This window comes from Kogia breviceps, chromosome 9 (assembly GCF_026419965.1).
Source record: "Kogia breviceps isolate mKogBre1 chromosome 9, mKogBre1 haplotype 1, whole genome shotgun sequence".
Classification (NCBI taxonomy): Eukaryota; Metazoa; Chordata; class Mammalia; order Artiodactyla; family Physeteridae; genus Kogia; species Kogia breviceps.
In genome coordinates this window covers 112,584,412-112,603,754 of record NC_081318.1, presented here as the reverse complement: position 1 = coordinate 112,603,754, position 19,343 = coordinate 112,584,412, and the positions used below count along the sequence as shown (strand labels likewise).

The window sequence follows — 19,343 nt, the reverse complement described above, 5'->3', positions numbered from 1 at the left end:
CTCACCACAACTAGAAAAAGCCCGCATGCAGCAATGAAGACCCAACACAGCCAAAAATAAATAAGTATCTAAATAAGTGGATTAAATTCTCAAGTCAAAAGAGAAGAGATTTGAGAATGAATTAAAAAACATAATCCTACTATGTACTGTCTATAGGAGACTCAGTTTAGATACAAAAACAAAAATAGATTGCAAATGAAAGGATGGAAAAAGATATTCCATGAAAATAGTAACCAAAACAGAACAAGAGTTGTTATACTCATAAGAGATAAAATAGACTTAAAATCAAGAAAGGGTATAAGAGACAGCTAAGGACAATATATACTAATAAAAGGTTTAACACAGCAAGAGTATGTAATGTAAATATAAACATTTACACACTTAATATCAGACCATGAAAATTCTTGAAGTAAAAACTAACAGCATTCAAGAGAGAAATATACATTTCTACAATAACGTTCAGAGACTTCAATATCTCACAATAGTGGATAGAAGAGTCAGATAGAAGGTAAGTAAGGAAACAGAGGTCTTAAACAATACCGTCATAACCCAGGATTGGATGACTTCAGTGGTGAGTTCTAACAACAGTTAGAAGAATTAATACCAATCCTCTCAAACACTTCCAAAAAGGTGAAGAGGAGGTAACACTTCTAAACCCATCCTCTGAGGCCAGCGTTACCCAGACACAAAAGCCAAAGACACCATAAGACACTATAGACCCATATCCCTGATCAACACTGATGAAAAACTCAACAAAATACTAACAAACCAAACTCAGGGGCTTACTAACAAACCAAACTCAGGGGCTTACTAACAGGATCATACACCATGCACAAGTGGGGTTTATTGCCAGAATTCAGGGATGGGCCAACATACAACTATGCCATTTCGTCTCAGTAATGGAAGTTGTAGCCAGTGCATTGTGGCAGGAAAGTGAAATAAGAGGCGTCCAAATTGGAAAAGAAGCAGGAAAATTACTTCTGTTCAGAGATGCTATGATCTCATACACAGACAGGAAGATTCCACAAATAAAACTGTTAAGAACTAATAAATAAATTCAGCAAAGTTGCACAATACAAAGTCAACACACAAATCAGCTGCGTTTCTATACACTACAATGAAAAGGCTGAAAAGAAAATTATGGGAACAATTCCATTTACAAAGGCATCAAAAAGAATAAAATACTGAGGAATTAACCAATTAATTAACCATTAACTTAACCAATACTCAGGAATTAACTTACAATTAACTTAACCATTGTTGAAAGAAATTAAGACATAAATAAATAGAAATGCATTCAATGTTCATAGAGTGGAAAACGTAACATTGTTACATTTATAGACTCAATGCAATCAACATTAAAATCCCAACTACATTTTCTGCAAAACAGAAAAATCCACGCTAAAATCTATGTGGAATCACAAGGGACTTTATATAGCCAGAAGTCTTAAAAAAGAATAAAGCTAAAAATCACAATTCTTGATTTCAAAATTTACTACAAAGCTGCAGTAACCAAAAGAGTGTGTTACTGGCATAAAGACATAAATATTGACCAATGTAACAGACAGCCCAGAAATAAGCCCTCAAATATATGGCCAAATGATTTTTGACAATAGTGTCAACACTATTCGATGGGGAAAGGACAGTCTTTTCAATAAATGGTGCTGGGAAAACTGGATATCCGCATGCAAAAGGATGAATCTGGATTCTTGCCTAACACCATACATGCAAATTAGCTCAAGATGGATCAAAAACCTAAATGTAAGAAATAAAACTACAAAATTCTTAGAGGAAAACTTATGGCAAAGGCTTCATTGGATTTGGCAATGATTTCTTGGATATGTCACCAAAGGTACAAGAAACAAAAGAAAAAATAAGACAAGTGGACTTCAAACAATTTTTTGAAAGTGTGCATCAAAACACAATAGCAATAGAGTTAAAAGGCAAGCTACAGAATGTGAAAAAATATCTGCAAGTCACATATATGATAAGGGATAAATATACAGAATATGTAGAGAACTCCTAAAACTCAATACAAAAAAAAACCAAACAACCAGATTAAGAAATGGGCAATGAACCAAAAAAAAAAAGTGGGCAATGAGGGACTTCCCTGGTGGTCCAGTGGTTAAGACTCCATGCTCCCAGTGCAGGGGGCCTGGGTTTGATCCCTGGTCAGGGAACTAGATCCCACATGCTGCAACTAAGAACCCACATGCCGCAACTAAGACCCAGCACAGCCAAATAAATAAATAAATAAATACTTTTTAAAAAAAAATGGGTAATGAACTTGACTAGGAATTTCTCCAAAGAAGATGTACAAATGGTCAATAAGCTCAGGAAATGTTCAACATAACTAATTTTTAGGAAAATGCAAATCAAAACTATAATGAGACACTACCAAATACCCATTAGCATGGTTACTATGAAAACAAAAGAAAATAACTAGTGTTGGTGAGAATGTGGTGAATTGGAACTCTTGTACACTGTTGGTGGGAATGTTAAATGTTGTTAGCCACTGTGGGAAAACAGTAGCAGTTCCTCAAAAAAACCCCACAAAGACATGTGTACACCTATAAGCAGCATCATTCACAATAGTGAACTGAAAACAACACAAGTGGCCATCAATGCATTCACGGAGAAGCAAAATGTATATACGCAAAATGAAATATTATTAGTTCTTAAAAAGGACGAAAATCCTGCCATATGTTACAACATGGATGAACCCTGAGGACATTTTCCTAAGTGAAATAAGCCAGAAACAAACAGAAAACTACTGTATGATTCCCCTTATATGAGATATTTAGTTAAAATCACAGAGATAGAAAGTAGAAGGGTAGATGCTAGGAGCTGCAAGGAAAAGAGCAACTTATTGTTTAGTAGAAACAGAATATCAGCTTCCCACAATGAAAGTGTTTTGGAGGTGAATGATGATAACAGTTAGACATGAATTTAATATGACATAACTGTATACTTGAAATGGTTAAGATTAATTTTATGTATGTGTATTTTACCACAAAAAGAAAATTGAAAAAAATTAAAAAGAAAATAATTAAATCAGACTTCTCCTCAGAAGCCATGCAAGCAAGAGAATAGTGTGAATGATTTTAAACACAGTATTGAAAGAAAAAAAAGTCACCAAACGAAAACACTGAATTCCGTGAAATTATTCTTCAACACTGAAATAAAAACAAAGACTTTCTCAGAAAAACAAAAACTGAGAGAATCTGTCACCAGAAACCCAGACTTATAAGAAACATTAAAAGAAGTTCTTCATAAAGAAGGAAAAAAATACATGTCCACAACTTGGATCTAAATAAAGGAAGGGCACTAGAGAAGGAATAAAAGAAGGTAATAGTAAATCTGTTTTTCTTATTCTTAACTGATCTGACAATAGCTTTTCAAAAGCTTATGGATGAGTAAAATAAATTATTGCATTTTTATAATTTTTATATATAAAATAATAATTTATATATATATTTATATATTATAATTTTTATAATTTTATAATTTTATATTTGGGAATTCTATTGTAAAGTACTTGTACTACCCATGAAATGGTACAGCATTATTTGAAAGTATACTTGCATTAGTCATAAAGGTGTACTGTAAACTATAGGGCAAACACTTAAAGTAAAAACCAAATTATAATTCATATGCTAAGAGAAACAAATGGAATCATATAAATGCTTGATTAAAACCAGAGAAGGCAAAAAAGTGGAAGAGGAAAAAGAAAAGGGGCAACAAATACAGAACAGTAACAAATATGATAAATGTTAATCCAACTCCACTAATAATCATTTTTAAAGTCAATGGTTTAAATTCACCAATTAAAAGACAGAGACTGTCTGAATGAATTTTTTAAAGATCTAATTATATCTCATCTACAAGAGACCCACTTTAAACATAAAGACACTGATAGACTAAAAGTAAAGGGGTGGAGAAAAACATACCATACTAACATGAATCAAAAGAAAGCTGGAAAAGCAATATTAACTTTAGACAAAAGACAAACATCTAGACAAAGAAAAAAAGAGAAATTAAAGTAGAGAACATTACTATCTATCTTTCATAAATAAAAAGGATTATAAGAATATTATGTACAATAGTATGCTAAAAATTAGATAGCCTACATGAAATAGATGAAAATATAAATTACCTAAACTGGCCCAAGAAGAAACACAAAATATGAACAGGCATGTAACAAAAAGATCAAATCAGTAATCAAGAATCTTCCAATAAAGAAAACTCTGGACCCAATGGCTTCAGTGGTGAACTCTACCAAACATTAACTATTAAAAGAAATCTTTCTCCATCACTTTCAAAAGAATAGAAGAGGAAGGGACACTTCTTAAAACTCATTTCATGAAGCCAGTGGTACCCTGATACCAAGGGCAGACAATAACATCACAAGAAAAGAAAACTCTGGGCTAATATCAATTTGAATGCAAACACTCTCAATAATAGAAGTATAAAATTATTCCAGCAGCATACTAAAAAAATATATATACCCTGACCAAGTGGGATATATTGCAGGAGTGCAAGTGTGGTTCACCATGTGGAAATCAAAAATTACAATGCACAACAATCACAGAAGGGAAAAAAACCACGTGATCATCTCATTTGATACAGAAGAAACATCTGATAAAAGATAACAACCTTTCATGATTTAAAAAAATAAAACACTCAATAAACTAGGAATTGAAAGTAACTGCTTCACCCTGATAAAGAGCTTTTATGAAAAACCCACACAGCCAATATCAAATTCAATAGTGAAACACTTAAACTTTTCCCCTAGGATCAAGAACAATTCAAGGATGTCCACTTTTGCCATTTCTACTAAACAATATATTAACATTCTAGCAAGAGCAATTTGGCACAAAATAGATAGAGAAGAGATAATAGTTATACAAATTGGAAAGAAATAAGTAAAACTATTGTTATCCTTAGGTGACATAATCTTCCATGTAGAAAATACTAAAAATTACAAGCACCATAAAAAAACTCTTAATTAATTAAACCAAGATGTAAGATACACACAAAAAAATCAATGAATTTCTACACACTAGCAATGAACAATGTGAAAAAGAAAATTATTGCACTTACAATAGCATCAAAAACAATAACATATGTAGTAATTACTTTATTAAGAGGTGTAAGACTTATACACTGAAAAGTATAAAGCACTGCTGATAGATAAAGAAGTCTGCTATGGTCTAAATATGTTCTGTCCGCCCCCCCCCCCCCCCGCAGTTCTTATGTTGAAATGCTAATGCCCAATGTGATGGTAGGAGATGGGGTCTTTAGGAAGTGCTTAGGTCATGAGAATAGAGCCTTTATGAATGAGATTGGTGCCCTTTCAAAAGAGGCTCCAGAGAAACCCCTAGCTGCTTCTGCTATGTAAGTACATAATGAAAAGTCTGTAACCCTTAAGAGGGCCCTCACCAAACATGGTGGCACTGTGACCTCACAATTACAGCTTCCAGAAATGTGAGAAATAAATTTCCATTGTTTATAAGCTACCCAGTCTATGGTATTAGTTACAGCAGCCCAACAGAGTAAGACAAAGGCCTAAATAAAGGGAGAGCTATCCTGTGTTCATGGGTTGGAAGACAATATTGTTCAGGAGGTAACATTAGAGACATCTACAGATTCAATGCAAACCCCAATGGCCTTGTTCAACAGGAATGGAAAAGCAGATGCAAAAAAACATGGGATTGCAACTGACTTCAAATAGCCAAAACAATGTTGAAAAGGGGAGAACAAAATTTAAGGACTCTCACTTGCCAATTTCAAATATTACTACAAACAAAGCTACTATCAAAACCTTATGATCAAAACGTTGTGGATTAGCACAAGAATAGGCATACAGAGCAATGAAATAGAATTAACAGCCCAGAAATAAATTCACATATCTGTGGCTAAGTAAGTTTCAACAAGAGTACCATGACAATTCAAAGAGAAAAGAACAGTCTCTTCAAAATTGGTGTTGGAATAATCATACATCCACATTCAAAAGTATGAGGTTGGATCCATATTTCACACCATATACAAAAATTAACTCAAAATGAATCTGAGACCTAAATGTAGGTGGTAAACTTCAAAATTCTTAGAAAAAAGCAAAATGAGTACACATCAAGCAAAGAGATCTCAAATAAAAACGTAATATTATATCTCAAGGAATAAGAAAAAGAAAATCATGCTAATTCCAACATTAGCAGAAGAAAAGAAATAATAGATTAGAGGAGAAATAAATGAAATAGGAAAAAATAGAAATGGTTAACAAAACCAAAACTTGGTTTTTTGAAAAGATAAAACTGACAACCTTTAGCTATAATAAAAGAGGACCCAAATAAATGAAATTATAAATTAAAGAAGAGACATTACTCTGATACTCAGAAATACAAAGGAGCCAAAGAGACTACTATGAATAACTATACACCAAAAATTGGACAACTGAGAAGAAACTGATAAATTCTTAGAAACATGCAACCTACCAAGACCGGAATCATAAAGTAGAAAATTTGAACAGATCAATAGTGTGTAAGGAAATAGTCATTAACCAAAAATCTCCCCCCAGCCCCACAAAAAAGCCCAGAACCAGAAGGCTTCACTGATGAATTCTACCAAATATTTAAAGAACTAATGTCAATCTTTCTCAAACTTCAAAAAAACTGAAGAGGAGGTAACATGCTCAAACCATTTTACAAGGCCTGATACCAAAGCCAGATAAGGACACTAATCGAAAAGAAAACTATAGGCCAATATTCCTGATGAATATAGATGGAAAAATCCTCAACAAAATACTGGCAAACCAAAATGAACAGCACATTAAAAGCATCAAACAACATGAGCAAGTGGGATTCATCTCTGAGATGCAAGGACGGTTCAACATATGCAAATCAACAAATGTGATTCATCACATTGATAGAATGAAAAATAAAAACCACATGGTCATCTCAATGTATGCAAAAATGTATCTGACAAAATTCAACTTCCATTCAAAATAAAACTCTCAACAAACTAGGTACAGAATGAATCTACCTTAATATAATAATGGCCATGTATGCCAAGTCCACAGCTAACATCATACTCAATATGAAAGGTTGAAAGATTCTCCTCTAAGATCAGGAACGAGGAAAGGATGCCCACTCTCACCACCCTTATATAACATAGTAGTGGAAGTCCTAGCCAGAGCAGTCCGGCAAGACAAACAAATAAAAGACACCTGAATCAAACAAGGAGAAGTGAAACTATCTCTGTCTGCATATGATGTAATTTTACATAGAGAAAATCCTAAAGACTTCAGCAAAAAACTGTTAAGACTTAATAAATGAATTCAGTTAAATTTCAGGATATAAAACAACATGGAAAAATTGGTATAATTTCTATATAATAACAAATTATCTGAAAAGAAATAAAGAAACAATCCTATTTACAATACTATCTAAAACAAAAAAATATGTAGGAGTAAATTTAAACAAGGAGATAAAAGGTCTGTAAACTGAAAATTACAAGACAGTGATGAAAGAAACTGAAGAAGACACAAATAAATGGAGATGCCTCATGTTCATGAATTGAATGAAATTAATATTGTTAAAATATCCATACAACCCAAAGTAACCTATGGATTAAATGTAATCTTTACTAAATTCCAATGTATTTTTTTACAGAAATAGAAAAAAAAATCCTAAATTTGTATGGAATCACAAAAGACCCTGAATAAGTTATCAAGGCAGTTCTAAGAAAGAACGAAGCTGGAAGTATCAAACTTCTAATTTCAGATTATATTACAAAGGTTTAGTAGTCAAAACAATATGGTACTGGCATAAAACCAAACACATAGTCCTATGGAACAGAACTGAAAACCCAGGAAATAAACCTATGCATGTAAGGTCAACTAATATTTGACAAGAAAGCCAAGAATACTCAGTTGAGAACAGACAGTCTCCCCAATAAATGGTACTGGGAAAACTGGACACTCACACGCAAAAGAATGAAACTAGACTCCTATCTCATGCCACTCACAAAATTTAACTCAAAATGGATTAAAGACTTAAATGTAAAACCTAAACGATAAAACTCCTAGGAGAAAACACAGAGAAAAGCTGGCGCTGGCAATGACTTTATGAATATAACACCAAAGCACAAGCAATGAAAACAAAAATAAACAAGTGGGACTACATACAACTGAAAAAGCTTCTTCACAGCAAAAGAAACAATCAACAAACTGAAAAGACAACCTAGAGAATGGTATAAAATATTTGAAAACTACATAAATTTGATAAGACAATAATATCCTAAATATATAAGGAACTCATACAATTCAAAAACAAAAAACAAATAACCCAATTAAAAATTGAAAAGGACCTGAATAGACAATTTTTTCTTAGAAAGTATTAAAATGGCCAACAGGTAAATGAAAAGGTGCTCAACATCACAAATCATCATGGAAATGAAAATCAAAACCATGAGATATCACCCACATTTGTTAGAATGATGATTATCCAAAAGACAAGAGATGAGTGTTAGCAAGGATGTAGAAAAAAGGTAACCCTTGTGCACCTTTAGTGGGAACATGAATTGGTATAGTTACTATGGAAAATAGTAGGGAGGTTCCTCAAAAGGTTAAAAAAAAAATAGAACTACCATATGATCCAGCAATTCCACTTCTGGATATACATCTGAAAGAAATGAAATCACTATCTCTTAGAGATATCTGTACCCACGTGTTCAATGCAGCATCATTTACCATAGCTAAGACATAGAAACAACCTAAGTATCCATCAACAGATGAACGGATAAAGAAAATATGGTACACACACACACACAGGAATATTATTCAGCCATAAAAATGAAGGAGATTCTGCCATGTGTAACAACACAGATAAAACTTGAGGGCATTTTGTTAAGTGAAACAAGTCAGAGAAACACAAATAGTGTATGACCTTACTTATATGTGGAATCTACAAAAACTGAACTCAAAAAAAGAGAACAGATTGGTGATTTCCAGGGGCATGGATCGGGGGTGAGGGAAATGAATGTAGGAAGACAAAGGGTACAAATAAATTCAGGATGTAATGCAGAGCTTGGTGAATATAGTTAATAATATTGTATTGTATATATTCGAATGTTGCTAGAAGGGTAGATTTTTAAAGTTCTTACTGCAGAAATAAATAAATTGTAACTATATGAGAAGACCTATGTGTTTAACCTTATTATGGTAAACATTTTGCAATATATAGATACATCAAATCCTTATGTTGTACACTTTGAACTAACATATTATTATATGTCAATTATATATCAATAAAGCTAGGGAAAAAATCAAAATTGGACAAAGGACTTGAATGGGCTTTTCTCCAAAAAAAAATATACGAATGGTCAATAAGCACATGAAAAGATGCTCAACATCATGAGTCATTAGAGAAATGCAAATTAAGCCCACAGTGAACTCATTTCTACTGAAAAATCATCTCTTTTCTCTTATGGGTTCAAGTACACTTTCAGGTTTTCTCAAGACTATTAAATGCCTATTAATAGCACCTATTCAATACACCAGGTACAAGGACCCCATAACTCTTATAAATGCTAACAGTGGGTCTTTGATGAGCTAAAGAAAGACTCAGCCTATCTTTCATAACTTGCCTCAGGGGCTGGAGAACAACACTCAAAAGTTTTTCTGGAGAAGAGAAAAGAAGTAAGGAAGATAAAAGATAGTGAAAATGGGGTTGAACACCTCTTATTCTTTTCTCTGAAAGCTTTGCACCTCTCACTTGTATCTAAACATTCAATCCTAGATGGCCAAGAAAGAGAGGGAATATCAGAGAAATTGGTAAGTATAATCAAACACTGACAGCAGAGGAATCAAGGACAGAGGGTAAAGAAGAAAGAAACAGCAACATACCATTTGAGATGAAAAGTGGAGAGGGTCCTCTTGCCACTGGGACCCATTAAGAACACATGCATGGGTATTCCTAAATGTTCATTCATAAACAGGCCCTTTATAAATCTAAAGTCCAGATATTAAGTCCAATTCTTGGTTTTCCAGAATATACTGGGCTTTTGCTCTGCATTGTCAGGAAAAGCAACCTAAGCTGTTAGAACAGTCCCTCTGGTCTAAACTGTTAACTTAGATTATATAATTATATACTTTTACAAATTAAATCTTTGTAGCTAAATATCATGATAGATATTCCTCATACTAAATTCCATTCTATAGTAAATTATCATAGCAACGTTTAAGTTGTTTGGGAACCCAAACTTTTCATTAAGTACATGAATCAGCAGAAATGTATTTGGGGGCTATTAGATCTAAGAAGTGAAAGTAAAGAATATGAAACATTAAGATCTATAGCATTTACATTCTAAAAATGCCACTAGTAACTCATGTCTCTAAGATTAGTTTTGCAGTCTTAACTGTTTTCTTTAAAGAATTGCATATACTTACCTGAAAATGTAAAAAACAATTCATTTTGCAAACCAGCTCTTTGCATTTTAACATGATGGCATTCAGACTTCAGTAAGAAAACTTGACAGGAAAGGTCAAGAACCAATTTGCCTAAAATCTGAAGAAGTTTCTTCCCAAAAGAAACATTATAGATACTATTGCAGGGAGCTGCATGATATCGAGCTGTGAACTGGTAATAATAATGCGGCTCACGATAAGCTGCAAAAAATTAAACAGAGAACAATACAATAATGGTTATTTAAGCAATTCAAATATATTTCAGCTATTCAAAAGAAATCATTATTTGTAATACATTTGACCCTTGAACAACGCAGGGTTAGGGTTAGGAACACCAACCACACCCTCAGTTGAAAATCCACATATAATTTATAGTCAGCCCTCCTTACCCATGTTCCTCTGAATCTAGGGTTCTGCATGTGTGGATGTGTAATTGTGTGGTACTGCAGTATTTGCTACTGAAAACATCCATGTATAATGGACCCACACAGTTCAAACCCATGTTGTTCAAAGGTGAACTGTATATGTTCTTATATACAGCCATATATACATATTTTTTTAATTTAACAAGCACTTATCTAGCAGCTACTAAGTGGCAAATGCTGTTATAGGCACTTTAAAAATAGAAACTCATTTAAATCTCCTAAGATTATTAAAGATTGGTATAATCTTCACATCCAGCATGTATTGAGGGACACTATGTCACATGCCTAATGCCTGTGCTATCAAAACTGAGACTCTAGCTGAGGAGCCTAGCCCAGAGTCTGTGCCCTTAACCACCATGTCATGCTGCCTCAAACTCAGGTACAAGACTTCCCTAAGTTTAAATATTCATCTTAGAAGAAAAGAGTCATATAATTGCCAACAATAGGCAAAAAAAAAAAAGTATGTTTCTAACTTATCTATAAGCTTTATTGAGCTCCTGAACAACACCTGAAACTGAGAATAGGTTTTTTTTTCTATCCATTTCAAAATCTCACTGAAATGACATAAGAAATATAAAAATGATAAATCCATGGTACTAGAAATCAGAAAAGTTTACCTTCTGAGACAAGGAGCTCTGTTGCTACTTTTGTTAATCAAGGGGCCTGCTGAGGAGACACTCTCCATTCACACTAAAGTGACAGCCACCACTGTTCACTTTCCTACCTGCTCGTTTAAGCCAAAATTGAGTGCACAGACCAAGCTACTCTAAGCCTTTGTATTCAAGTTTGAGACCGACAGCTTCTAATTCATTTACAAACATGAATGAAAACCACAGAGTCTCCTAACCAAACGTGGGGAATTTCAAAAGCACTAAAGAAAAGCATGAAAATGGAAAAGCAAGGGAAAATAAGATAAAAGAAAATTAATGTAGGAAGCTTTTATTTTAACATCTTTATTGGAGTATAATTGCTTTACAGTGGTGTGTTTCTGCTTTATAACAAAGTGTATCAGTTATACATATACATATGTTCCCATATCTCTTCCCTCTTGTGTCTCCCTCCCTCCCACCCTCCCTATCCCACCCCTCTAGGTGGTCACAAAGCACTGAGCTGATCTCCCTGTGGTATGCAGCTGCTTCCCACTAGCTATCTATTTTATGTTTGGTAGTGTATATGTCCATACAACTCTCTCACTTTGTCACAGCTTACCCTCCCCCCTCCCCATATCCTCAAGTCCATTCTCTAGTCTTACCCCAAGATTCTTCATGACCTTTTTTTTTCTTCTTAGATTCCATATATATGTGTTAGAATTTGGTATTTCTTTTTCTCTTTCTGACTTACTTCACTCTGTATGACAGACTCTAGGTCCATCCACCTCACTACAAATATCTCAATTTCATTTCTTTTTATGGCTGAGTAATATTCCATTGTATATATGTGCCACATCTTCTTTAACCATTCATGCGATGATGGACACTTAGGTTGCCTCCATGTCCTGGTTATTGTAAATAGAGCTGCAATGAACATTTTGGTACATGATTCTTTTGGAATTATGGTTTTCTCAGGGTATATGCCCAGTAGTGGGACTGCTGGGTCATATGGTAGTGCTATTTGTAGTTTTTTAAGGAAACTCCATACTGTTCTCCATAGTGGCTGTATCAATTTACATTCCCATCAACAGTGCAAGACTGTTCCCTTTTCTCCACACCCTCTACAGCATTTATTGTTTCTGGATTTTTTTGATGATGGCCAATTCTGACCAGTGTGAGATGATATCTCATTGTAGTTTTGATTTGCATTTCTCTAATAATTAATGATGTTGAGCATTCTTTCATGTGTTTGTTGGCAATCTGTATATCTTCTTTGGCGAAATGTCTATTTAGGTCTTCTGCCCATTTTTGGATTGGGTTGTTTGTCTTTTTGTTATTGAGCTGCATGAGCTGCTTGTAAATATTGGAGATTAATCCTTTGTCAGTTGCTTCATTTGCAAATATTTTCTCCCATTCTGAGGGTTGTCTTTTGGTCTTGTTTATGGTATCCTTTGCTGTGCAAAAGCTTTTAAGTTTCATTAGGTCCCATTTGTTTATTTTTGTTTTTATTTCCATTTCTCTAGGAGGTGGGTCAAAAAGGATCTTGCTGTGATTTATGTCATAGAATGTTCTGCCTATGCTTTCCTCTAAGAGTTTGATAGTGTCTGGCCTTACATTTAGGTCTTTAATCCATTTTGAGTTTGTTTTTGTGTATGGTGTTAGGGAGTGTTCTAATTTCATACTTTTACATGTACCTGTTGAGTTTTCCCAGCAGCACTTATTGAAGAGGCTCTCTTTTCTCCACTGTATATTCTTGCCTCCTTTATGAAAGATAGGGGGACCATATGTGTGTGGGTTTATCTCTGGGCTTTCTATCCTGTTCCATTGATCTATATTTCTGTTTTTGTGCCAGTACCATACTGTCTTGATTACTGTAGCTTTGTAGCATAGTCTGAAGTCAGGGAGCGAGCCTGATTCCTTCAGCTCCATTTTTTGTTCTCAAAATTGCTTTGGCTATTCGGGGTCTTTTGTGTTTCCATACAAACTGTGAAATTTTTTGTTCTAGTTCTGTGAAATATGCCAGTGGTAGTTTGATAGGGATTCCATTGAATCTGTAGATTGCTTTGGGTAGTAGAGTCATTTTCACAATGTTGATTCTTCCAAGTTAAGAACATGGTATATCTCTCCATCTATTTGTATCATCTTTAATTTCTTTCATCAGTATCTTATAATTTTCTGCACACAGGTCTTTTGTCTCCTTAGGCAGGTTTATTCCTAGATATTTTACTTTTTGTTGCAATAGTAAATGGGAGTGTTTTCTTAGGAAGCATTTAGAAATAAGTTTTTAAAATTCTAACTAGTAAAGATAGAAAATATATCCAAAAAACTATTATAAAGCTATTGTAGAAGAGAAGTGATGGTAAATACGAAGAGCATCCTGGAAAAAATTTTTAAATACAAATACTGAAAATTAAAAATTAATTGAAGTAATAAATGAAAACAAGGTTAAAAATATATCTTTGGAGATGAAGTAATGAAATTCTCACATAGCATAGATCAAAATTAGAAACAAAATGACAAGAGCAAAGGAAGAGAAAAGGAAGAGAGATCCCAGATATCCTATGTCAAAGTGAAGGAGTTCCAGGAGAGAACAGAGCAGACAAAGGAGAAGGTAATCAGGGGACAAAAAGGGAAAACACTCTGTAAGCTGAAGAAAGATTTGTGTCACCACACCAAAAAGGTCCATGAAACTGTGAATAAGAAAACTGAAAAACAATGTCACATTGAGACATAAATCTTAAAAACCTAACAATATCATGCATTTACTGATACATATATTCCCATATGATAAATGACTGATTTATATTGATTAAATCATGATTGATCACATCAAAGCTGTGTGATGTGATACATACAAGCACCACGTAGAAGAGTGAACCTTATCAGATGGACCTGGAAGCTGCAGCAAGGCTCACAGCAAGGACTGCAGACAGAGCAAGCACTCCTCTGTTTCACTGGCTAAAAAAGAACTCCTTTTTCCTTCCAGAAATCTGGCATGTATCATGCTATTACCTTTGATAGAAAGAAATCTAAATATAAGCCAGAATATCTTCAAAATGCCCTCAAAAACTGATCAAACTGATCAAAAGCTGTCTGAAGACAGCTTCTTATCTCTGGGAGAAGTACACATTTACACACACAGCAACTCAGGATCCGCTTGTAAATGAGTTATTAACAAGTTGTATGAAAGAGAACATAGCAGGCTGGAGGCTGCCTACAGGATTGGCCCTTGGCTGGTAAGTATTTCCCTAAATGGACAGACATTGCTCCCCATATGATAAAACTGTTTCCCCACCTGAGGAACTGAACCCTGCACCTCTGGGAGTTTGGGACTTCTGTCGTTGTCAGGCAGAGGGAGCCTTCACGACTAGCTCCCAGTCAGTGCCTGGTTGCCGAGTCGGCACAGGGGTTACTGGATTTTCACCACTAAGGAAAGGAGGGGGCTCAATGCAACCTCACACAGGAAGAATAGCAGAGCAGTCCTGTACATGGATTTCACCTGGCTCTGCCCATGACTTTCCCCCTGCCACTCCTACGGGGTATCCCTCACCTTAGCCTTGAGTACAACTCTGCTGAGTCCTGCAAGTCCTTGCAGGGAATCCCTGCAACAGTTTAAAAAATAAAATCCTCATATGAAAATCAGAAGCTTTAAAAGAAAAAAGACATATACGGCTCTAGAAAAATGAGAATGATTTAAAAAAATGACAAAAACATCTACAGGAGCTGTTCTCAAAAGTTTTGGTCTCCGAATCTCTTTACATTCTTAAAATCACTAAGGACCACCAAAGAACTTTAATGTAGGATATATCTACCAATATTTATGATACAAAAAATTCAAACTGAAAAACTTTTAAAATGTTTATTCATTTTAAAATGATAGAAACTCATCAGGCAGTAACATAAAAAAACACTTTTAGGACTTCCCTGGTGGCACAGTGGTTGCGAGTCCACCTGCCAATGCAGGGGACACGGGTTCGTGCCCCAGTCCGGGAAGATCCCACATGCCACGGAGCAGCTGGGCCCCTGAGCTATGGCCGCTGAGTCTGCGCGTCCGGAGCCCTGTGCTCCACAACGGGAGAGGCCACAACAGTGAGAGGCCCGCGTAACACACACACAAAAAAACAAAAAACAAGAAACAAAAAACCACTTTTAGGTACAATAATACTTTTCAAAAAAAATCAGTGAGAACAGTAGTATTGTTTTATATTTTGAAAAGCTCTTTAAGTTCTGCTTAATAGAAGTCAGCTGGATTCTTATACTTGCTTGTGCATTCAATGACATATGATATGTTGGTTTATTGCCTCATAGCGATATGTAGTTGGTTAGAAAGAAACATTTTAACAGCTTTTTAGGGTAATTGTGGATGACTGTTCCACAATAGTTTACCCACTGCAACTGTAAATCTCAACACAGTTAAAACAGTAAATAATATCATTGTATAATTACAAAAACAATTTTCACCTTACTGACCCCTTGAAAGGGACTCAGGGACTCCAAGGAGTCCACAGATTACTATTTGAAAACTACTGATCTATACTCAGAGTTAAGAGTATTTGAACTTACTAGAAGTTGGCAAGAACACAATAACTTCGTAAAACAGGTAAAAAAATATGAATAGAAAATCTCAAAAGGAATAATAAGCACAGAAAAAGATGCTCAGAGATACTAGTACTAAGGAAAATGCAATCACAACAGTGGCATAACATTTTATACCCCTATAGAAATAAAAGAGCAATAACACCTATTTTTGTGAGGGATATGGGTACGAACAAGTTTTCATACATGTTATGAAAATTTAAAAATAAAAGTAAGAAATATATATCTCAAAATATTAAAGTAATAAATTAAGAATAGGAAAATATAAAACAAAAACTGGTACATATGACTAAAGAACAAGTGGAGATTTTAAAGAAAAAGATCCAATTGGAAATACTGGGGATGGAAAGTATAATCATTGAAATAGAAAAACGGCACCAAAGTTAAAACAGAAAGTGAATAGATTAGCTAAACTTGCAGACTTCATACCACTGAAGAGAGGTTTGATAAATTGGACAATGGTACCTAAAACACATTTAAAGATGTGTATATATGAAAGACAAGTGAAAAGATATGGATAAATTAAGGAGCCCTAACAAATATGTTTAATTGGTATTCCAGAAATAAATAGTTAAGAGGAAAGGTTTTTAGAGATCATGAAGGAGTCAACAAAATCCAAGTTAGATGGAAGCCCCACTCCAGACTGGGGCAGACAAGGGCACAAGGCTTCCTCTCCCCAAGAAGGGACAGGAGGTCAGCCTTTCTCATGCAGACCAGAGCTACTTGGTGCTAAAGGGAAGCTGTGGGTGAGTACAGCTGAGAGGTGAAGGCTCCCTCCTTCCACCATCCCTTCTTTGTGAGACGGAGGCTCTAACCTGGCTGCAGCAATTCTGAAAACAATGGGAGCCCATCAGCCTCATCCAGCTCGTCATGTGAAGTGTCCACACCAGGAAAAACATGCTGTGGAGACCCTGGGCTGCTGCTGCTACCCCCTCCAACAGGTGATAAGTTCCTAAAGCAGTGTGTCACTCACAGAGAAGCACACCACTGTCCCCAGCCCCAGCTCCAGAGTGGTGGCTCAGAGAATCTGCCAGGGATGAGCAGCAGGCTGTAGAACAGAGAGCTCAGAATCTCTTCTCAAAGGGACTGACATCCTTGTGATAAACTGTGGGGAAGCTCCAACCTCAGGGCACTTTCAAAAACACTGGCAATATGGGGAAAGACAACTGGGAGGAGGCGAAACTGTAGGCAGCCTAGTTTGTCAGAGAGCAACACAGGAGGAGTCAGCTGGAAGGAGCAATCTTGAGGTCAGAACAAATCTCAAACAGGCCTGGGGAACCCAAAATGAACTGCATCGGTTTTAGAGGAATTTATGCCTTAGGGCATTGTTTAAAACAACATATACATGAAACCTCTATGGGTACACCCAAGGTGCATCTTCCTAGGACAGACTTTAGAGGCTTCACACTATGGTGGTAGGGGGAGTGAACCTCACTGAAATAATCTAGTCAGTTGCTAAACAAATAAACAGGATAAAATTATGACAAATCTGGAGGGTGGGGGAAGGAAATGGACCAGTACCCAGAGTTGCTACAATACATTATTGAAAAAGTCCAGTTTCCAAACAAATTTATGAGACATGCAACAAAACAGGAAAGTACAACCCATACACTGGAAAAAACGAGGAAGCAGAAATTGCCTGTTTAAGAGTGACCAGATGTGGTCACTTTTAAAGATAAATATTAAGAATGAAAGACTTCAAAGCATTCATTATAAATGTGTTAAAATAACAAAAAAAAATCATGATTAATGAAGGGAGGTATTTTAATAATGTCACATCAAATAGAAACTATCTATAAAAAATTATAAAAAAAAGAATCAAGTGGAAATTCTGCAGGTAAAAAGTAAAAACACTGAAAGGAAAAACACAATTTGAAGCTCAAAAGTAGATCTGACCTGACAGAATAAAGAATCAGCTAAAAGTTTTTCAGACTGTTAAAAAGAAAACCACAGGCCCAAAATTATTTCACATGTGCTAAATCCCAAGATACCAAAACTACACTTAATATCTAATCTAATGGCAGTTTCAACCTCTCCCAGAAATGTAATCCTAATCAACCAGTCTGGAATTTTCTAGTCTAACAGTAAAGTATACTATCACACAGGCCTCCTCCAGTCCCCAGAGGAAGAAGCAACCTGCATGATAAAACCAAAACCTCTGCTCTGCCACTCCCTTCCCCACGCCCTCAAGAAAAGAGGGCCTAGTCTAAAAATAATCCTTTCTTTTCTTTTGCTAATAGCTCCCTTGCTCCATCCTCCTGCCTACAAAAACTCCCATTTCATACAACCCCTCAGAGCCACCTTCTAGTCGCTAGATGGGATGCTCCCCGATTCATGAATTGCCTAATAAAGCTAATTAGATCTTCAAATTTTCTTGAATTTTGTTTTTTAACAAGACTGAAAGAACATGACCTCAGTCAATAATCTGAATCCACACAAAAAAACAAAGTACTCCAGTAAATTATGTAATTATATAGACAGAATAAGTGCATATTTCTTCTACTTTCTTTCCTCTTTACTGATTTAAAAAGCAATTCTATAAAAGAATTTGTATATGATGTATCACTAGGACCAAACATAAATATATATTTTTCAATAGGAGCACAATGGAGGTGGGTGGGAGCAAAGCTATACTAGACTAAGGAAATGACTACAGGTGGAAACTTGAAAAAAAGCAAACAATGAAAGAAAATAAAAAATGATAAACAAGAAGGCTAATGTAACAAAATCTATAAATATACACTTGCTCTCCTAATTTCAGCTTCTCTGAATTAAAGTTACACAATATAATAATTATAAAAATGTATTGTTAGTTTTGTAACATTTACAGGTGTAATATGTATAATATTAATACCACAAAAAGCATGGAAAAGGAATAGATCTACATAAGACTAAGGTTTCTATATCTCACTAGAATTAAATTTGTAAAGATGTCAAACTGATTCTGATAGGTTAAGATATATGTGGTAACTTCTAGTGCAATCAATAAGGAAGTGACTCAAAAATATATAGTAAAAAATCATTACAGTAATTAAAATGCTACATTAGAAAATAGTCACTTAATTCACAAGACAATGAGAAATAGAGGAACACATGAGACAGGGAAATATAAAATAAAATGATAGAGCATATCCACTTATATAAATAATAACATTAAATGTGAATGGGTTAAATTATCTAATCAAAAGGCAGAGACTATGAAACTGGATTTTAAAAGCAATGAACTACTTAGTGTCTACATGAGACACATTTTACATGCAAAGATAC

At 34.9% G+C, this 19,343-nt stretch overlaps 1 protein-coding gene across 1 annotated transcript in view; it reads right to left on the bottom strand.

The window, feature by feature from the left end:
* ZPBP (zona pellucida binding protein) overlaps positions 1-19,343 on the bottom strand; it is a 97,496-nt gene that overhangs the window by 52,598 nt on the left and 25,555 nt on the right. The window contains exon 5 of the mRNA XM_059074706.2: positions 10,448-10,666. Within this exon, the coding sequence (XP_058930689.1) occupies positions 10,448-10,666 (219 nt within the window). The remainder of the gene's footprint in view (positions 1-10,447; positions 10,667-19,343) is intronic.